Below are 20,581 nucleotides of genomic sequence, written 5' to 3' on the forward strand. Positions count from 1 at the left end.
GATTATCTTGTAAAATTAAACCTTCCATTCCTAGGTATGCACCCCAGAAAAACCCAAGGAGACATATTTCAGAATGTTCAAACCAGCACTGTTAATAACAGCAAAAACTGCAAACAACCTAAATGCCCATTCACAGGAAAAGAGATAAATTATGGGACAGTCATATAATGGATTATTATACAGCAGAAAATTGATTGAGCATCAGCTACACATAACAACATGGATGAATCTTAACATAATGTGGATGAAAAAGAAAGGGCAAGTCCTAAATCCCATATCCAGTATGATATTCTTTTTTATAAAGTTTAAAAGCGGGTAAAGCAAATTAAATGATATATTATTTTGCCATTTATGTTTGTCATAATTTCTTGTTTAAAGTAAAGCATGATAAATATGACATTCAGAAGAATGGTTTTGCCCCCGGTAAGGTGGGCAAAGGGACAGAATGGAGGACAGTACACATGGATCTAAGTTATTGGTAGTCTTATTATTAAAAAATGAGTAAAGAAAAGGAACCAAACATGAATTAACAATGATAGTGTGTCAAAAACCAAGAATTACAAAAATAGAATTCTCCCCCTTCTTAAATTAGGTTAAGAGTCCTTAATAACGCCAGTGCCTGTCCAAAACTCTATTGCTGCAATTACTATGTTATATGTGTCCATGTATCCCACTGAACCAAGAGCTAATGAAGGCTGAGTTGTCATTATCTTATATCACTAGCATCTGCCATGGTGTTTTTGGTTCATGTAGATTTATTGAATGGATAAAATAATAAATACGAAATTGATTCATCCAAGAATCTCAAAGGAAAAACTAAAACATCTCAAGGTATCAGGTATTTATTTGGGAGACAGCATTTAAAAAACAAAACAAAAACCTAGAATGAATCTAATATATAAGTAACCTAAGAAAATTAAATCCTAGATTCCCAAGTTTATTATTTAGATCCCTTCCTTTTCCCTGAGAGTCTTTGCATTTTATTAATATTACATATTCTAGAAAAATCTGTTTCTAAATGGTCAGCAAAATTTAAGATAATTCCAAGCTTACCATTAGAAGTTATAAAAATCAGAAAAAGTCTATAAATACTAGAGAGGAAAACAAACCATGAGAGTCTCCTAACTCTGGGAAACAAAGGGTTGCAGAAGGAGAGGGAGGGTGGGGAGATGGGGGTAACTGGGTGATGGGCATTAAGGAGGGCACATGATGAGATGAGACTGTTACATTGTATGTCAGCAAATTCAATTCAAATAAAATTAAAGAAAAACAGTCTATTAGCCCTATTTAAAAAAAATAAATTGGCACATTCAGTTGTTAGAGAACTAGGTTAAAATATAAGAAGAAATGAAACAGCACTAAAAATATAAAACATGAATTACTTTGCCTATTGTTTCTAATATGGTAAATCTTTTTATAAAACACTATTACAGGGGTGCCTGGGGGGCTCAGTCAGTTAAATGTCTTGACTCTTAATATCAGCTCAGGTCTTGATCTCAAGATCGTGAGTTCAAGTCCACGCCCAGTGTGGAGCCCACTTAAAACAAACAAAAAACCCTCCCACCATTACGTATAGCTAGAGTGGTACAAATTAATTGATATTATTGGTGTTATTAAAATGACTTGTGGAAGAACAAAGAAATTTTAAGGCAGAAAAAAATGGCCTAATCAAGACTGAGAGACGATTGATTTATTTAACCTACCATTAAATGATTTAAGGAGTAATTTAATTAGCCAAAGGAGTTTAATATAAAAGGATACTATAACTAAGGATAGAACTTAAAGGACAGGACTACAATCATAACAGGTGAATTCTGAGTCAACCTATAGGAAGAAATTCTTTGCAGGTGTGAAAGAGTCTTCTAGTCTAGGTATCTAATGAACTTGATACACTTTAGAATGTAAACTGGAAGAGCATTTTCCAAATTAATAGTTTTTTTTTTTTTAGGTGTTCCACAAAATGAGTTTGTGGAATGTGGAAAATAATGGGTTAAGTAAAACTAAACAGTTTTTTGGTTGCAAGTTTTCTGAGAGGCTTTCTTATGCTAGTTTTATGAATCTCAAAAGAGGTATACACAATGTAGTATTTCCCAAATTTTGTGACACCATGGTAGAGAACCAGAGCACTTAGGGTAACATGAAAAAAAAGTAGTGCTCAGAGACTTCTGGAGGTTCCTAGTCCAGAGATCTTACTGTTCTGAGATTGCTCACAATGTTTCCTCGGACAACCACAAAGACACTGTGGGGGGAACAGCCTAGCCGGCCCTTAGAATCACTAATTCAATCCAGGCTACCCAGGGTGGGAAGTGAATAGAAAGCTCATGTGCACACTTTCATTGTGGTACATAAAACCCTAACAACTTGGAGGGCATACAAAAAGACCTAGACATGAGCTGTGTGTGTGTGTAGGGGTAGGGAATGCATTTTCCCCTCAAAATGTACTAGTAGAGCTAAGGGAAAGCAAGCCTGACACTGCTATTTCTGCTTCCAAGGCTGGCCTTTGGCTGGTGTCTGGAAACTCGATTTGTGGGGACATTCCCTACATTGTTCTGCTTGCCTGGAACACTGACCCCTGATGTGCCTGCTTGCCTAGATCATCTGTAACAAATAACGTGAACACCTACTTTCCTTCTAGGTCTGGAGTTCAGATAGTTTTGTTTGGGTGTGGAGGGTGTCTACATAATCAGCCCCCAATAAAAATGCCAGATTTTGTATCTTAAGCAAGCTTCTCTAAACAGAAACACTACATAAGTGTTACAGCATTTTATTGCTGAAGGAAGGAGTACATTATACGGCCCATGCCGGGAGGGAGAATGTTGGAAGCTTATGCTTAGATTCTTCCAGACTCTGTCTGATGTGTCTTTTCCTTTGTCATAATTACAAGTGAATCTGAGTTCTTTGAGTCTTTCTAGGAAGTCATCAAATATGTGGGAAGGTTGTGGGACCTCTGAAACAATACAAGTTGATGTTTAAACAATGTGTGGTTTAGAAATACCAACTCCCCCACATCCCCATGCAGCTGAAAATCTGCATAAAACTTCTGACTCCCCATTAACTTACTGATAGCCTACCATTGACCAGAGAAGACTTACTGATAGCATAAATAGTCGAGTAACACATATTTTGTATGTTGTATGTATTACATATTGTCTACTTACAATAAAGCTGGAGAAAAAATGTTATAAAGAAAATTGTAAGGAAAAGAAAATTTATAGTACTGTAAACTTCTAGTATTGTACTTATTAAAAAAATCTGCATCTAAGTGGATCTACACAGTTCAAATCCATGTTATTCAAAGGTCAACTGTAATTCATAGTTTTTTCTTTATTTCAAGTTTGGAACTCAAAGGAAGAAAACAATAAGCCAGATCATCTAAAGAAATATGGAGGAAAATTTAGTTAGCTAGAGTTTTAGATGAAAAGATGTTTTCTTCGCCAACTCTTATTTACATATCCATGTATGTGTTATTATGCCGGCCTTAAAGGTGCTTACATCTTCTATACGGCAACATATACACACAGAGTAAGTGTTATAGGCAGCATAACAGATACATGTAAGAGCACACAGAAGAAACGTGCAGTCCTACCTGAGACTAAGAGAAGTATGGGCCAGGAAAAGTTTTAAAAATACGCCACTTAAGATGAATGTTGAGATAAGGTGGCTAACCTGATGGTGATGGTGACAGGAGGGCATTTCAAGTTGAGGGCACAAGTGAATAAAGCAACAGAGGCACTGAGTGTATTCAGAGACACTCCAAATAGGTCTGCTGTAGAGAGGTTCAGCAATTTTTGGCAGCAGCCACAACAGAGAATGCCCTACATAGCAGGCAAAGGAGCTGGAGTTTTTCTGTAGCACAGGCACTGGAGAGCCAGTGGGAGTGGCTATGATGAGGACATAGACTGCAAGCAGCGGGAGGACCATTGGGATAGGAGACCAGGTAAGAGGTGATTAGGTAATAGCAGTTGAGTGAAGAGTACGGGTGACTACCATTTTATTTATTATTAAAAGAAATAGATCAAATATGGCACCTATGATTCAGAATCTCAGCATATTACAGTAAAATACCTTCACAGAACACTATTGGACAGCCCCTAATGAAGACTGGCTATGTGACAGTACAGATATTAACATGTAATAATTCTGTTTCTAATTTTATTTTCTTAATTTTATCTTAAGCAGAACTCCTACATTCCTTTGCCATCCCCATCTGCTAAAAGGGGAGGCAGACTGAATATATGCTCGGTGTCACGAAACAACTATCTTTACTGAGAAACTGCCCCCGATGATCTCCATGTAGGGAAGAAATAAGTGAGGTAAAGAATGAGTCTAACTCAGCGCTGAGTGAAGAGAAGCATCACATTTTCTGCTTTGCTGCTGTTTATTAGTTCATAACTGTAAAAGCAAAAACTGGCTTTGCATACTTGAGATAAAAGGTATGAAGCAGAAAATCAAAAAGCCCTGAAACAAATTCCATTTTATGTTTTATAATCCCCTTTGTTTTAGAAACTAATGAATGGAAAAAAAAAAAAAGAAACTAATGAATGGTAAAAAAACAGACATGTTGTCACTGGAATTAGGGACAAGATTGATTTTGTCAGTAAACCAGGTTGGGGGTAGATGAATAATGGGATTAAAGTTTAAAGTTATATTTAAAAATGTACCCCATTGTTAGTCTTCAAATTACAGAAGTGTCTCAGAGTTACAGACCATCTTGATGTGTGACATTGTTATTAAGCTATTTAAAAGAAAAGTTTTCTTTAAAAAAAAATAAGAATTTTAAACCTATACACAGAATTAGACTCAAGTCTACTTTTGCTTCTCAAGGGAAAAGAGTATATTTTAATAATAACAAAAAGTTGCTAAATGCTAATTGGTAGCCTAATCAAGTTTTTAGAAAAAGCAAGTAGCATTCTTCAACAAAATATTCAAAATGAGTGACCAATACTTTAAAGTACATCATTTCAGATTATAGTTACCTTATCATATGGCACACTTGAAGTGAACATCAGTTACATCTGCACACAGGAAACTTCTTTTCATTCTATTCTCATGCAGTGCATGCAGCTAAATATAGTTTGTGAAAAGCAACCCGCTTTACAATGCTTAGCACTTAGAGTTCAGTAAGTTTAAAGAAGTATTAACTGTTAATAGGAAAGGTGGTTAGCTGTGGAAAAAGAGGACCTGGCAAATTCATCATAAAGAAAAAATAAAATAATGAAGGAACATACTGAATTACCTCATTATTCTATCACCTATTGTTGTTCCTCTGATATTAAATCTAGTGAAGGGAACACAATAACTAAAGTCACTCACAAAGACTTCAAAAAACCAAATATTTAAAGCATTCAGGTCACCACTTCTATCATTAATCACCTAAATCTAAGGAAACATTTGTTTCCCTTTGTGATTTAAGGTCTTATGTGAGACTATGTCATTTGACTAAATGTATCTGAGGAAATTAAAGGAACAGAACACTACTCACGGAAGACAGATTAGAAGGAAGACAGTGCACTTAATCTCTTTTATCTTTAAATAGATTAGAACCTCCCTGGTTACAGTGCAGGGAACTGCTCTGACTCACATCACCATATCATCCATTGAGACACCTACTTTATGCTCCTGGGGCTGTGCTGCTCTTTCAGAAAAAAATAATTAAGCCCTTAGCTGACTCATTTGTCCTAACCATAGACTGTATAGCAAGCAAGCAAAAATAACAGGGATTTTAACTCTCTAGGAGTTCAGTTCTTTGTCTCTAGTTAATTTTTTCTCTGCAATCTTCTTCAATAAGGAATACACTTGAATCATTAGAAATACTGAGAGTGATCATAATGATGGCTAAAGAAACAGTGGTAAATTTAGAGAACACAAAGAACTTTACCAATAAAGGCCATGTTTTACAGTCCAGATTGAAGTAAATGGAACTACAGTTCTATGCATATAAAAAATACTTTTTAAAAAAGTGGTTAACAGGTAATAACTTTATTTATGGGAAAAAATCTTTAGAACACCTTGATTGAGCCCATAACTAAAAACTTTAAAGACTATGTGAGAACTTCTTCAGGAAGCTCACTTAGATGCTTCTTAGCAAAAAACCTCTTGGGTTTGGCAACAGAAAGAGCTACCAGCCAGGCCATCATACCATTTATTGTAAAATTGATTTGGCACCATGGAAACAGTTTGTGTGAAAAACATATAAAACATATAAATAGAAAATCTGACCATGTTCCTTTCATTCCAAGGGCCACGCCTATATTTCTAAATCCAGTAAATAAAAATCACTAAGGGATAGATACTACATACTATTTTTAATTTTTTTAATACCATGATTGGAAGTATGTGTTTATTTCTTTCTTCAATTTAGTTTCCATTTAATGTTCTATGCTCTTGCCTTAGACAAAGTTAAAGGGGACCAAATACGTAGTAATTTAGAGACTGACTTCATTGTTTTAAACTCTGGATATCTACCAGTAGAGGCATTTTACCACAGACTATAACTGTTCTTCTCTAAGACTGATTTGCTATAGAATAGGAATCAGCAAACTATGGCTCTTTGGCCAAATGAGCTAGTCATCTGTTTTCTAACAGCTGGTAGGCAAAGAATAGTTTTTACATTTGTAAAACATTTTACAGTTACATTTAAATGGTTATATAAGTACCTACATAATAGCCTCCGTTTTGTCTCTAGGGCAGCAAAACTTAAATATTTACTCTGGCTTTTCAGGAAAAAGTCTGCTGACCTCTACTATAAAGAGTCCTAGTTGTATTTGTATCAAGACTAGCTATCGTTAATGAGAAGAGCATTCCATTTTAAAACATCTATGTTAGTTGTTAAGGCCTTTATCTTCTAAGACAGTTCCTTCTCATGCTTGATCTCAGCCTAAAAGTGAAAACCCAAGTCATATTTATCTAACCAAATTATAAATGCAAATCTTTATAAAGAAATCATTACTGTGCATTGCAAAGAACTGTTATGATATTTTTATTAAATGTATATCAAAAATGGCTTAGTTATCGGCAGCCCAGGTGGCTCAGCGGTTTAGCATCGCCTTCAGCCCAGGGCGTGATCCTGGAGACCCAGGATCGAGTCCCACATCGGGCTCCCTGCTTGGAGCCTGCGTCTCCCTCTGCCTGTGTCTCTGCCTCTCTCTCTCTCTCTCTCTCTCTCTCTCTCTCTGTGTGTCTCTCATGAATAAATAAATAAAATCTTAAAAAAAAAAAAAGGTTTAGTTATAAACTTTTCAGCTTTCATTTCAAAAATTAAACTTGGGGCAAAAAATTGAGATCTCCTATTATAATCTTCATACACATTAAAGTATAGATCTAAGTATATACTCTAATCATTTTTAATTTTAGGGCCATTTCTTTACTCTAACCAAACTAATCTTGACTGGGCTTCTCAAGTGGCAGCAACAAGGGAACTTTAAGACCTGTATCTTTTTAGTTGAGCACTTCATCCAAGTATGAACTATAACCTTAGATACTAGGAGCCAAATGGCATGATTTTTAAAATAGAGCTTTGAAATCTTTTATCCTTTTGGAAATAGAAATTCTCAGAAATCATATGCCTACTTACAAGCTGGTAAATGATTCTTTTCATGTTCTTAAGAAGCAAAATATCTTCTCTTAAGTTTCTCTCTTACGAATAAAAGTCAACATACCTATTCTCCAAATAGAGAAGATAAATGGGCAGTTGTCTCAAGGGTGAAGGATCCTTAGAAAGGTGCAGAAATATTAAAAATATACCTTATATAGGTAGTTCAATATTTAATCAAGATGGTGCTAAGAAAGTTAGGAACTATAAAAACCATTTAGATAAAAATCAGAAGAAAGATTTTTCACCATTTAAAAATTTTTGGCAGATAGTTAGAAAAGAATAATGCAAATTTCAAAGAAGAACTGATGTAGTGGTGAAAATGACTATAATCCTTTAGTATCACCTTAGTATATACATCTTTGTATATATGAAATATGGTATTTCATTTATTTATTTATTAAAACTGTTTTCCCCATTTTTATAACTAGCTTGTGGATCTGTCCTCTCTTCTTTAGTTCCCAAAGGGTAAGAACTTTATTATTCTTCTATTATTCTTCAGTAAGTTCACCCAAAGAAGGTTTCAGATCTGAATCCAACCTTGGGAGTATGAACTCAAGAGTATGTATGGAGTGGGGTCAGCTCTAGGCAACTGTCCCTGATTTCCCTGCCTCTAAAAGATTCTGCTGCTCTAGTTTAGCATCTGGGTCTCTTGGAACAATGAGGCTATCAGGTGCCAACTTTGTGGGAGATCCAACCCCTGGGGGAATTCCCTAAACCATAAATCATCTAAGTATTATGAAAATGGTAAGTAAATGATAAAGCTCAATAGAAAGATATTATAGTTTCTAAGGATAATACATCACAAGAAGTTTTAGGTTCTCTAGGACCCACTTTCCCTACCAAACCTTCCCTTCCCACTGATGTTATACTACTGTGTTTAAAAAAATAAACAAAAAACCTTTTTTGGTCTAGAATATACAAAAACTCTGCTTAGCACCTCAGTTTCCTCAGTTATAAGGTAGGCTTGATATAAAGTGTTTATCAGTTAGTTTGGATAGAAGATGCTAAATAATTATGATTTTTCCAAGTATCTAATATCTATTAAAATATATTAATTTCTTATTTAAACAAATAAACTTGGTTAAGTGATATGGTCCATTTTACTAGAAAGCATAAACTTAAACTTTATTTTCAATTATGACCTTAACATCATTTTTAGATAGAAAGTACAGAAAAAATCAAGGACATACGCTCACTTATATAAATAAAAGGCCCTAAGTGTACAAGCTTAAAATAATTATAGACTCTATCTCTCTACCTTGGGTTTTAGAAACCATCAATTTGATTTTCAAATTGTGCTCTGCTTGCCAACCTTATCTGTATACATCAACTGGTGATATCCCTCTGGGTATGGAAAGAAATGGAACTAAGTTTTACTTGTCTAAAATAGAGACTAAGAATGCTAAAGACTAAAGAGAAGATGTTTGTTTAAATCTCTAAGTACAAACACTGGGAGAGATTACTTCCTTTACAGGTAAAACAATGCCACTGCGAAATAAACATTCTGACTAAATATAACTAAAGGAACTATCCTTTCCTGGGTTTTGATGAACTGCAAGCAGTACTGTTTGGGATTTTTGCTCGTCCTCTGTCAGTCTTTACCCCTAAATTACTTATTGTAATTGCTTTTTAAGTCTGAGTAGCCACACAGACATCCAGGTTGTTTAACACAGCTATCATTTATTTAGTGCTTTCAAAGTGGACAGGTCCTACTTACTGACTGATGGATTTCTAAAAATTCTTGTAACAATTCTAGATAGTTATAACCTTATTTCATAGATAAGGAAACCAAACCTTACAAAAACATGAATTTAAATGAGGAAATACAGCTAAGTAGTAAAAGCAAGATTCAAATCCATGTCATAAAGTTTTTGATCACTAATTTACCATTAAAGAATGGCAATGCCATATAATGTTTTTATTATATTTTCCACTTGACAGAAATGTCAGAATATTTTAAAAGCAGTAGTATATTGAGCAAGGAAGTATGTGAAATGGTTCTTCACATCTGTGTGAACTAGGAACTTAAAGATAAAATTTTATTCTCTGGAAAAGGGCAGAACTTATAATGAGATATGATAGCCATATCTGCAGAAGCAGTTTTTGAAAACTATGGAACATAATGTGCCTTAAAAGACTTATTTTATCTACTAAAAAATAAGATGTATCCGTATGATCACACAAAATAAAATATGAAAGAAGTATACGTGAGCAATTCTTTATCATAGTTATATTTGTTACTTGGTGTAATTTTTCGTTTTCTAAACTAAGTTATTTAGTAGAAAACACAGAAAAACATAAGGTTCTCAAAAAGAGAACTATCACACTACCTTAACCCAGGGTCAATAAAAAGCAGAAAAACTATTAAACAAAACAGAACTGATAAAGGCTAGGCTGTCTACAGGGACCTGACAGCTAAATATAACCCTGACTTCATACACAACCTGTTGGTCATTCTCCACATTCCTTTCTCCTGATGTGTAAATTGAGGAGCAAGTCTCAGTGCTAGAGATACAAAGCAGTAAGACTTTTTATTCCCTTCTTAACACACAGTTTGCTCAAAGAATGTGCATTTTAATTTTAATACATAAAATCATTTACAGTTTAAAAAATTCTGTGAGTTTATACAACTGAGATACCCTTAGAGAAAGCAACTGTAAAAAAAAATGGAGAGATTCCTTTATGTGACATCAAAGTCCTGTGAATTGTATATTTTATAATTCATTTTAATTAAAAATTTACCAACCTATCACCAGGTCCGGCTCGATACCTTGCACCTGGGATCAGGACTGGGTCATCATCACTGTCATCTGTATCCTGGAGAGCAGAGTCCCTGGCTAATGTTTCCTCATGAGCCAAAGGTCCAATGGCTTCTGTTTGTGACTGAGGCTCAGGATTGGTGGTATTTTGACTGGTAGCACCTTCAGTGCTGGGTTGATCTGAAGTTCCTGGTTCCTTGCCTTGTTCAGACGAAGTGGATTCTTCTGGAACCTCACAAGAGCTATCAAGATTGAAGTCATTTCTTTCTCCTGAGCTGGAATCCAATGGCTCAGATGTGAATTTATCTGATTGTGCTATCAGGAAAAAAAGTAGAAACAGTTGGTCATGTCTGCAACACTGTTTAATGTAACTTGAAGCTCTCTAACACATCTACTTGAAAATGGCCTCCAACTCAGAAGAGAGTAATGTAAATTACAGCTTATTTTCCCACATGAAGCAACTGTCTAAAGAGAACAAGACAACTCACCTGTATCTATACGGTTCTCAATTGTGTTTTCTGCAGATGTACCTTCCTGATATGTTGTCACATCCTCTGATGATTCTTCAAGAGCTTCTGGGAAATAAACAAATTATGATTAAATCCAATTTTTTAAAATAAAAATAAACACTAATAGAATACTGTAGCTTTCCTCTGTATAAACAGTTCCTAATCCTTTTTGGATCATAGAATCTTCTGATACTCAGATCTAACCTCCCCTCAGTTTAATGCAAATACATATGTACATACCAAATTGTACAAACACTGTCAAGGATGGATGAGCAATTCTGCCCACTGCCTCCTCTCAAAGTCCATGCATAGACCTTCATGAACTCTTCGTGAAGAATTTCTGCATTAGCTTATCCCTTACAACTGACATTACTCAGTCTTGCCTTTTTTCTAAACTTCACAAAATCTAAAAACTGAGTATTTTTTCTATCCCTTTATCGTGTATTTGGTATAATTTCAACTACCATGAACAAATAATAGTTAATCCTACTATAAATTCTGTTTTGGCCACTGATAATACTTATTTCTGGGATTTAACCCCAAGACCCATTAGGGACCAGTCTTTTTTGCTCCTAACTGCACATCTGCTTACCAGATACATATTTAATTCTTGTAAACTATGTTATATTAAAATATCTATTTATTTAATCAAAAGCAGAATTCATTTATTCCTTCATTTACCAAGTATCTATTGAAAATCTATTGTGTTCCAGGCTCTGGACTAGACACTAAATTTCACATAATGGTCATGGAAAATATTCTAGGAAAGGGTTCTGAAAAAGTCCCTAAATGGCATCTCCTATATGAAATAAGATTCACTGAGAACCCATTCAAATTTTATTCCTTTTTTCCCCCCTTTACAAGCTACCTACCAATGCAGATACTTTGGATTTCACTGCTAGGTATAAAAACAGTAAGGTCTTTCAAACTAACATTTACATCTCACATATTTTCAGTACAATGACCACTGTCCTGGCTACTGTGTCCAGACAGGGACACTGTGCTTCACTCTGACTTCCCATCTGAAATGCATAAGGCTCCTGCCATTTGCATTTGCTATCTGTTCATCAATAGTAATGTATGCACTATTAAGGCAGAGATAATTTACTACAAACAAGAAACAGAACTACTACACTGAAGGAACAGAAAGTAGGTAGACATTCAACACTGGGGTTTCGTAATGACAAAAGCAAAACAATGCCATACTGGTGTCACTGTCTCCCGGTGGTTGCACAGAGCTCTGTGGGGCCAAGGGTCCCTCCTGACCCTCAGATTTGCAGTGGCTCCCATTTCCTCTAGAACTTGAGGCAGTACTGCTCCTATCATCAAAACAAAATAAGTGGTTCCACCAAGAAGTTAATAAATATGAACTTTTAGGATAATTTTTATATTTTACAACTAGAGATACAGAATAAAAAATTCATAACACAAAAAATGTAGGATTATTTTAATAGTACTTGTAAAACACTACTTTCAAAATCAAAGTGATTATTCTATCCTCTTTAACCTTAAAAAAGAGGTTTAAAAATATAAAAGGACCACTTGTGTTCACGGTGTTGATTCCTCTATAATCAAGTATATATTTCTATACATTTCTATTAAAATGTAATATAATTATATAGACAGATGCTTCACCACATCCAAATTCTTCCTGGTTTCACAGACTTTGATCATATATCCTTTCAGATTTTATTGTTCTAGGCTACTTTTAAATTAATACTTGAAAAGAAATCTGGATAGTTCTTTGGTCTTGGAACTGTCCCTGTGTGGATCATTTCCACTTCTGGGTGGTTATTCAAATACGGCAAGTAATTGAATACCATGGTTTTGTAGAAGGCTAGGGTAATGCTTCTTGTTTAGTTTTAATACTTACCTGATAATGACTATAATTCTGTCAGCATTTTTGGCTAGAGCAGAATACTAGATGGATTTAAATAAGTAATTTTCAATGAATATTCTGTGATAAATCATGGCCTATGTGTAAGGTGGGGACTGAATGGGAAAGACAATAAGAGGAAAATGTACAATGATCTAAGGTTAAAATTAAGTTCATAGAAATGCAATAAATTCTTAGATTTAAAATAAAAGTGAACAAGAAAAAACAGCTTAGGAGTTACAGTAACTTAAAAACTGTAAATTACAGACCTACAGCAGTGACTCGACAAACAATGCAAATTATCATGGACTTTTCACCAAGATTTTATAAAAACCCTTTTAGGCTAACTGCAGAAATCAATTTGATCTTTATTAAAGGGCACCCATGTATAATATGATATATTTTGTAAAAGAATACATTATCTACATGGGTATGTATGCAGAGAAAAATGTCAGAAAGGATATGCACCAATGTTAAGTGTCATCTCAGTAGGATTATTGCAAGTGAGTTTTTCCATACTTTTCTCTAGATTCTAATTTTTTTGCAACAAACATGTTATTTCTTTTTAATCAGAAAGAAATATATAGCAATTTTGGTAAAGAGAAGCTGATATGATATATAAATCTTTTCTTCCACTTAGAAAGCTATGATACACGAATAAATAAAATGCTTAGTGTTTAATAGTTATGATAATTGAAACATTATGGTACTGATGTAGGAAAACAGAGCCATTAGTGGAAAAGACAATGTAACCAAGTAAATATAAGTAGCATGTTAATACAGTATTTTAAGTCACAGAAAAAAGAATAAATTATTGAGTAAATGGTACCGGAACAAAGGAACAGTCATGTGGAAAAATTAAGCTATAGCTCTACATCATTCTTTATGGCAGAATAAATTGTAGAAGGATTAAACATGTATTTTTTATTTTAAAAATCACAGAAACATAAGAGGAAAATAAGAAGAAACTTTCCCCCTAATCCTGGGAAGGACAGGCTTTTCTAAGCATGAGCTTACAAGCTGAAACCATAAAGCAAAACTACCATAAGTAAACTGAAAGACAAACAACAAACTGGGAAAAATATTTGCAACAAATGAAAGACAAATGGTATCATCATCACTTAATCCTATAATAAATAAATAGTTCTTATAAATCAATAATAAAAAGATAAACATTACAGTAGAAAAATGGGCAAAGGATATGAAAGGCAATTTACAAACGAAGATAACTATAAGGGTGGCACCTGCGCCTATCATGTGCCCACAAGTGTGCTAAGTGCTAAGTACCTTTACTGGGTGATCTCATTAAACCTTCCTAACAAACCTCTGAAACAGGTTCTCTTAAATATGCCCATTTTCAGATGAAAACACTGAGATTCAGAGAGGTTCAACAGCTTGTCAAGTTTAACATCTACGTTCTTATTGTGCTCTACTGCCTGATCTGTCAGCAAAGAAACTAAAATAGAAGCGAGATACCATACTGGCAGAGATGAAAAGATTGCTACCTTTTTGAATTTTCCTTTTACTATTGTTTTCTTTTTTTCTTTCATAATCAGAAAAAATAGCTAAGTACTTTTTGATAAAGAAAAAAGAAACTAATGACAGAATAATTCACGGTCAGTTTTCAGAGAAGGAAAAGTAATATTCAAAAGAAGAGTGGGATCTTTGCTAAAAAATGTTCTAATGAGATTCTTTATAAAAAAAAAAGCAGCCTTTTCTGTACAGAAACATGAGAGTAGAATAGGAGAGATATAAAGAGTGAAATCTTCTATGATCGTAAATTACGTATTAAGAAAAAGAGCCACAGAGATCACGAATGATTATAAGAAGTTAAGTTCAAACACTAAGGCTCATTAAGAAAAGAGAAATTCTACTGACTGTTCAGCCTTCTAATATAAATATCAAGAATCCAATTTCTTTTTACTATTTCCACTTTTCTCACCACCCCTCACCTCTCTCTTTACTGTCATAGTCTTTCAACTGGTTGCCTGGCTTCTACCTATGGCCTATTCTCTACACAGCAATCAGAGACATCCTATGTTCTTTTAAATACGCTCCTCACTTACTGGCTGACCTTTGCCATTACTTTCTCCTTTGGTCACTCCTCTCTAGCTACAGTGGTTTTCTTAAAGTTCCTTGAACATACTCGGTCTGTTCCTGCATCAAAGCCTTTGAACTGGCTTTTTCTCTGCCTACAATGCTCTTCCTCCAAATTTATGCATGGCTCCCTCCTTCTTACCCTTCAAGTTTTTGTCCAAATGCCATCTTCTCAATGATGCCTACCCCTGCCCTAGGTCTCCTAATCACCCCTTACTTGCTTTATTTTCTTCCATAGCACTTAGTACCTCCTACTGTACTATATAATTCACTTATTTACTATTTATTGTCTATCTTCCTTCCCCTAGAACATAAGTTCCAATAGAACAGGGGTTTTTTTGAAAATTTTTTTTTCACTGATGTATTCCCAGTGTCTAGAATAATATCTGGAACATAGAAGGATTTCAATAATATTTGAAAATACTACTTAACCAAAGATTTTAATGTAAAATACAGACACATATAAACACAAATGGAAACTGGAATAAATAATATCACGTATCAACACATAATTATATATTAACAAATAATATATAACTACATATTATTCATATATTATACTAGCATATAATATATAATAATATACAATTGAATATGTTAATATATTAATTATACCGGATAATTAATATATTGGTTATAAGATGATTAATATAATTATATGTTAGAAACTGATACTTTCATTTAATGGAATGCTCATTATTTTATTTAGTTGCTAGAGCATCAAGAATAACTAACATTGGCTCCTTCAGAAACACTGAGAAGGAAGATGCTGGGGTTGTGAAATTATATTAATATAAGTATATTAATCATATTTTTTTTCAAATAGACCACTGCTTTATTTCAATTTCCAACACCAAGAACAAAACTGGTTAGTTCAAAATAAACGAAGCATCAATATTTTACCACCCCTGGCCAATACTTAGTATGTTGTCCCAAACCAGTGGTTTATTTTTGCTATCTCCAGGTAAGGGACCAGGCTCACGATGAAGTATTCTTCTGTCTCTTTGATCCACACCAGCTCCACATACACTTTGCCTTCCGAGTCCACATATTAATCATATACTTATATCAATATATAATCAATTATTTATGTATTAAGAAAGATATTATCTGTGTATTAAATCATATTAATATAGTAATAAATTTAAATCCAAAATTTTGGATGCTGTCTCAAGCAAAAAGCCATGAGACAATGTGAAAGAATATAAGAAGCTCACATAACTTGGTTTTTTTTTTAAACATAAGATTTAGCTAGATTAATGAGCCATAAGTATAATAAAAAATGTCATTAAAGACAATCTAGACAAAATATAAAGTACAATCTTACTAGTAATCAATTAAATAAAAATGACAATTATTTTAAGATCAAATATACCAAATACACAAATTAAAAATAAATGAATATATAGATATTGAACACAGGCCTGGGGACAGCAACATGTGTGTACTTTCCTATGCTGCTGGGAGAAATGTGGTGACAGAAAGGCCCTCTGAAAATAATTTGGCAATATCTTTTGACCTACATAGAATTTACTTCTAAAAATACATCTCAAATCGATAATCTTAAAGGTAGGAAAAAGCTTGTAAACAAAGATTTTCATTATTTTAAAAACAGGTAAAGAAATTTACTGTCCAGTGAAAGAGAAATGGTTAAGTAAACTATGGTAAATCTAACTGATGGTATATTACACAGCTAGTAAATTCATATTTATGAACATTAAGTAGAAATGTGGGAATATTTATTATGGAGTTAGGCCAAATAAATGCAAGAAAGAACAGAATATGTTCAGTATAATTATAATTACATTTTAAAACCCAAAATCATATATACATGTATATGTATATGTGTATATATACACACACACATATATACCCACACACCTATTCATAGGACCATGACTGCAAAAAGCTTCAAAATGTTAGATTTATTTTTTGGCACTAACGGTCTAGTGGTGGTTAATTTTTTTTTTTTTTTTTTTTTTTGTCTTTTGCATTTTCTATCAGAAGAAATACTCCAGGACCAACAACCTCAGAGTCTCCTGGGAAGTCTTTGGAAATACAAATTCTCTGATCCCACCTCAAATTTAACAAAGAGTGGGGCCCAGTATAATCTGTTTTAACAACTTTTTCAAGCCATTCTGAAGCACACTCAATTTGAGAACCAATGCATTACAGCAACAAAACATAAAGATGAAGTGTTAAAAATAATATCTAATACAATCCTACAAAATGGCTAAGAACAGCTTTACAAAAATATTATGAACTTACCATTCATCTGTAAAGTTCAGTTTTATTGTGCTTGTAGTTGTTCCTTCTGTGCTGTAGTGCAAACTTAAAACTGGTTCACCTGTCCCTGGTTTGGGGCTCAGCTTTTCATTATTGTTATCTGAAAATTGTGTTTAAAACATTTGAAAAAGTCTCTGAAACCAATAAAAAGATGACATTTCCTAAAATTTATAAAACTTAAATTAGGTTGTCCTTGTCATAATTCTTTCTCACAGCTGTTATGGTTCTCACTTAAAGTTCAAAAGCCAAGTGTTACAGAAACACTCTATTCCAAAGTGGCATTGCATCAAATTCTAGCTTTGTGTACATGACTCCCTTTGATTCAGATGGAAATTACACACATTTGAGAACCATACTAAGTCATTAGGAAATCAAAGAATATTAACAAGCAATGAGATATGTTGGAAACTGATACTTTCATTTAATGGAATGCTCATTATTTTATTCTTTAGTTGCTACAGCATCAAGAATAACTAACATTGGCTCCTTCAGAAACACTGAGAAGGAAGATGCTGGGGCTCCGAAAGAAGTTGTTCAGTAAAAATTTTGCAGCAACTGAAGTCTATGAAATTCTTTCTGTTCTTTCAAATTCATAGATCTATAATCTAGGAAGGGAGTATAGCCTGCACTCTATTGGGAGGGGAGGAAAAGAAAACAATGTGCTTTTGATACTTTTAAAACTCTCTTTGCTACAAGACCGTATATTTTGGTACGTTTCCTCTTCCTCTTTTGCAAGGAATTTTGCAAGGAATTCGTTTTATCAATTACGGAAATGGTAATTTCACCATAAGACTCAACAGGGAATGTCCATGATATATATCTATCTCAACATATTAAATCTTTGTAAAATGGCAAATAATATCAAGAACTTCTACAGAAATTAATAAAGACCAGTACAAAGCCATCTTTCCCCATGTCCCTCCCTTCCTCCGGAAAGAGTACATGGATATTCAAAGACAAAATAAAATAGAGCTTAAAATTTTTTTCTTTTTATGATGATTAATAGCTTGGAGAAACATTAACATATATAAAAAATACAAACTGCTATATAATCAAACATGTAACATTTCTGCCAGTTGCTTGCAGAAAGAATACTCTTCTGTGATACAACCGTTTTCTTGATACCAGTTCAAAAACTGATATAACAGTACTAAAAATAAGCCTTCTGCCTTGGAAAATAACAACAAAGGCAGTAACAACTTCATAAAACCAAAGTCACTCAGGCTTTTCAGTTATTAAGTTCACTTTATATTGCAATGGAGGCCTTGTATCTTTTTGCATTCCTCTTGAAGATGCTGGTGGATTTATTAAGAGAGAATCCGACAGGAACCTCTGCTCTAACTTTTATCCTGTGAGAGGGCAATTAACAAGACTTCAAATATAGAACTACAGTGGAAAGGGGAAAGGATTCTGTCCAAGAGATGAGAAATCAAGCTGGTAACAAAACTCAGGACTATCAGTTCTTAGGTCTTCAATTAGAACTTACGAGAAATTCTCTCCGATATTAATATTTGAAAATAAAAGTGTCAGTGAATTATAAAGCTGGCCTCCCAAATGGTAAAAACAGTTTCTGTACTACTTTTGCTAGGACTATGTCGTTGATATAAACAGCTGCTGGAAATAAATTAACAATCCATTACACAACTTTCAAAGATTCAGGTTTACATTCAGTGTTTTATAGGAGGTATTTTATCAAATGGCATTCTGATAAAACTGAATTAACAGACATTTAGCTTACATAAAATTATCAATGGGACTTTTAAAACATTTTCCTACCCTTGACCTTCCTTAAAAAATTTGCTGTTAGTCACACGTCTGCACCTAGTTTCCCCTTATTCTTAATTACGTTGCTGAAATCTTTGTCCTATTGCTGCCCAAGTTACGGTCATCTTTAGGCACCCAGAACTGACGAGGACAGACAGTGGAGACTGAGAATGAAGCAGGAAACCAAGAGGCAGAGCTGGGGCTCATTCTTTAATTATCTCTCACAACACTTTATAAGTGCTTTGCTATTTATTTTTCTTTTATGGTAAAGAAGGAATAGAAAACAAAAGCAGCTGTGAGAGAATTACAGGACTGAATCTCTTACATCCACCTCAGTTACAGATGCCTGTTTTAAGAAGTCATTTAAATGCTGTATCAAAATTTTCTCTTTTGAGTAAAATTAAAGAGACAGAGATCTGAATGCTATTACTATGGGAATATAGTAAACAAAGAGCTGTTTGAAGGTCAAAATGGTGTAAAAATATCTTATTTAAATGTATACAACACCCCCCTCATGGAAAGCATGAAGCTTCCTGAGATGATTGATGCTAATGAAAACCTTCTTTCTTATGGTATCTACTACAAAGTTATTCTTTAACCTCTCAGGAATATAATCTACATATTGTGAATCATGCAAAACATAGTGATATTCATTTAATTTATGAAATGACTATAGTTGACAAAATTTGTACATTTAGGTTATTAATAAACTCACCAGCCATGGGTGAAATTGGCCCATCACTGTATAAACAGAATGCACTCTTCTGTTAGCTACACAAACTTCAGACTCCCGAGTCTAGTTCATTCCTTGAAGACTGTGCATAAATAATGAGTGCCTCTGGCAGAAACACCACACAATGCAGAACTGAGGCATTAATTAGAGTATCTATCTAAGGTTTAGGATTTATCTCTTGGTTTGTTCCAGTCTACCTTTCCTAACTTCAGACTCTTCCTCTTGATCACATGTACCCTGTCATGTTGAGTGTTCTCAGAATTTAAGATTCCTGGCTTACTAATGAATTAATTCACTTTTTTTTCCTGATAAAATACATATTTTAAGGTAGAAATACCTAAGAAAAATCTACTTTAAAAAAACTAAAAAATTAAATGCTTCATTTTTACTGTACTTGAAAAAATATTTGTAACCATTTAAATTTTCCTTAACTTGCTCTATTTGTTAGCAGTTGGACACAATCTAAATACTGTGTTATTCAAAGCCTTATTTACACAATGCACAGAAATATATAATGAAAATATTTCTTGCTCAACAGAAGTTTTAATTTAACAGCCTATGGGGTTAGAACTAAACAAACGATTTTATATAAAAAAGCACCATCAAAATAATAACTAAAATTTATTAGGCATTGGGATGCCTGGGTGGCTCAGCAGTTAAGTGTCTGCCTTAGGCTCAGGGCGTGATCCTGAATTCCAGAGACTGAGTCTCACATCAGGCTCCCTGCATGAAGCCTGCTTCTCCCTCTGCCTATGTCTCTGCCTCTCTCTCTCTCTGTGTCTCATGAATAAATTTAAAAAATCTTTAAAAATAAATCATTATGCATTACTATGTCCCAGGAAATTCAAATACTCTTGTTTAAACCTTTGCAGCATGTATCCCCATGTGCACTTTACAGATGATGAAAGTGGTGATTCTGAGCTAGATTTTTTATTCTAGTCACCTAGGCTTCCTTCCATGTGA

General features: G+C 33.9%; 1 protein-coding gene across 8 annotated transcripts in view; it reads right to left on the reverse strand.

Annotated features, from left to right (window-relative positions):
* Window positions 1-20,581, reverse strand: part of DCAF6 (DDB1 and CUL4 associated factor 6) — a 131,379-nt gene that overhangs the window by 21,874 nt on the left and 88,924 nt on the right. For 4 of the 8 annotated variants that reach the window (XM_055323979.1, XM_055323977.1, XM_055323976.1 and 1 more), the window contains 5 exons: window positions 17,104-17,221; window positions 12,069-12,181; window positions 10,842-10,928; window positions 10,341-10,668; window positions 5,237-5,278 (listed from right to left, as the gene is read on the reverse strand). In XM_055323979.1, coding sequence (XP_055179954.1) covers window positions 5,237-5,278; window positions 10,341-10,668; window positions 10,842-10,928; window positions 12,069-12,181; window positions 17,104-17,221 — 688 coding nt within the window. The remainder of the gene's footprint in view (window positions 1-5,236; window positions 5,279-10,340; window positions 10,669-10,841; window positions 10,929-12,068; window positions 12,182-17,103; window positions 17,222-20,581) is intronic. The other 4 variants (XM_055323980.1, XM_055323978.1, XM_055323975.1 and 1 more) reach the window with 2 other exon arrangements.

This window comes from Nyctereutes procyonoides, unplaced genomic scaffold (assembly GCF_905146905.1).
Source record: "Nyctereutes procyonoides isolate TBG_1078 unplaced genomic scaffold, NYPRO_anot_genome, whole genome shotgun sequence".
NCBI classification, from domain to species: Eukaryota; Metazoa; Chordata; class Mammalia; order Carnivora; family Canidae; genus Nyctereutes; species Nyctereutes procyonoides.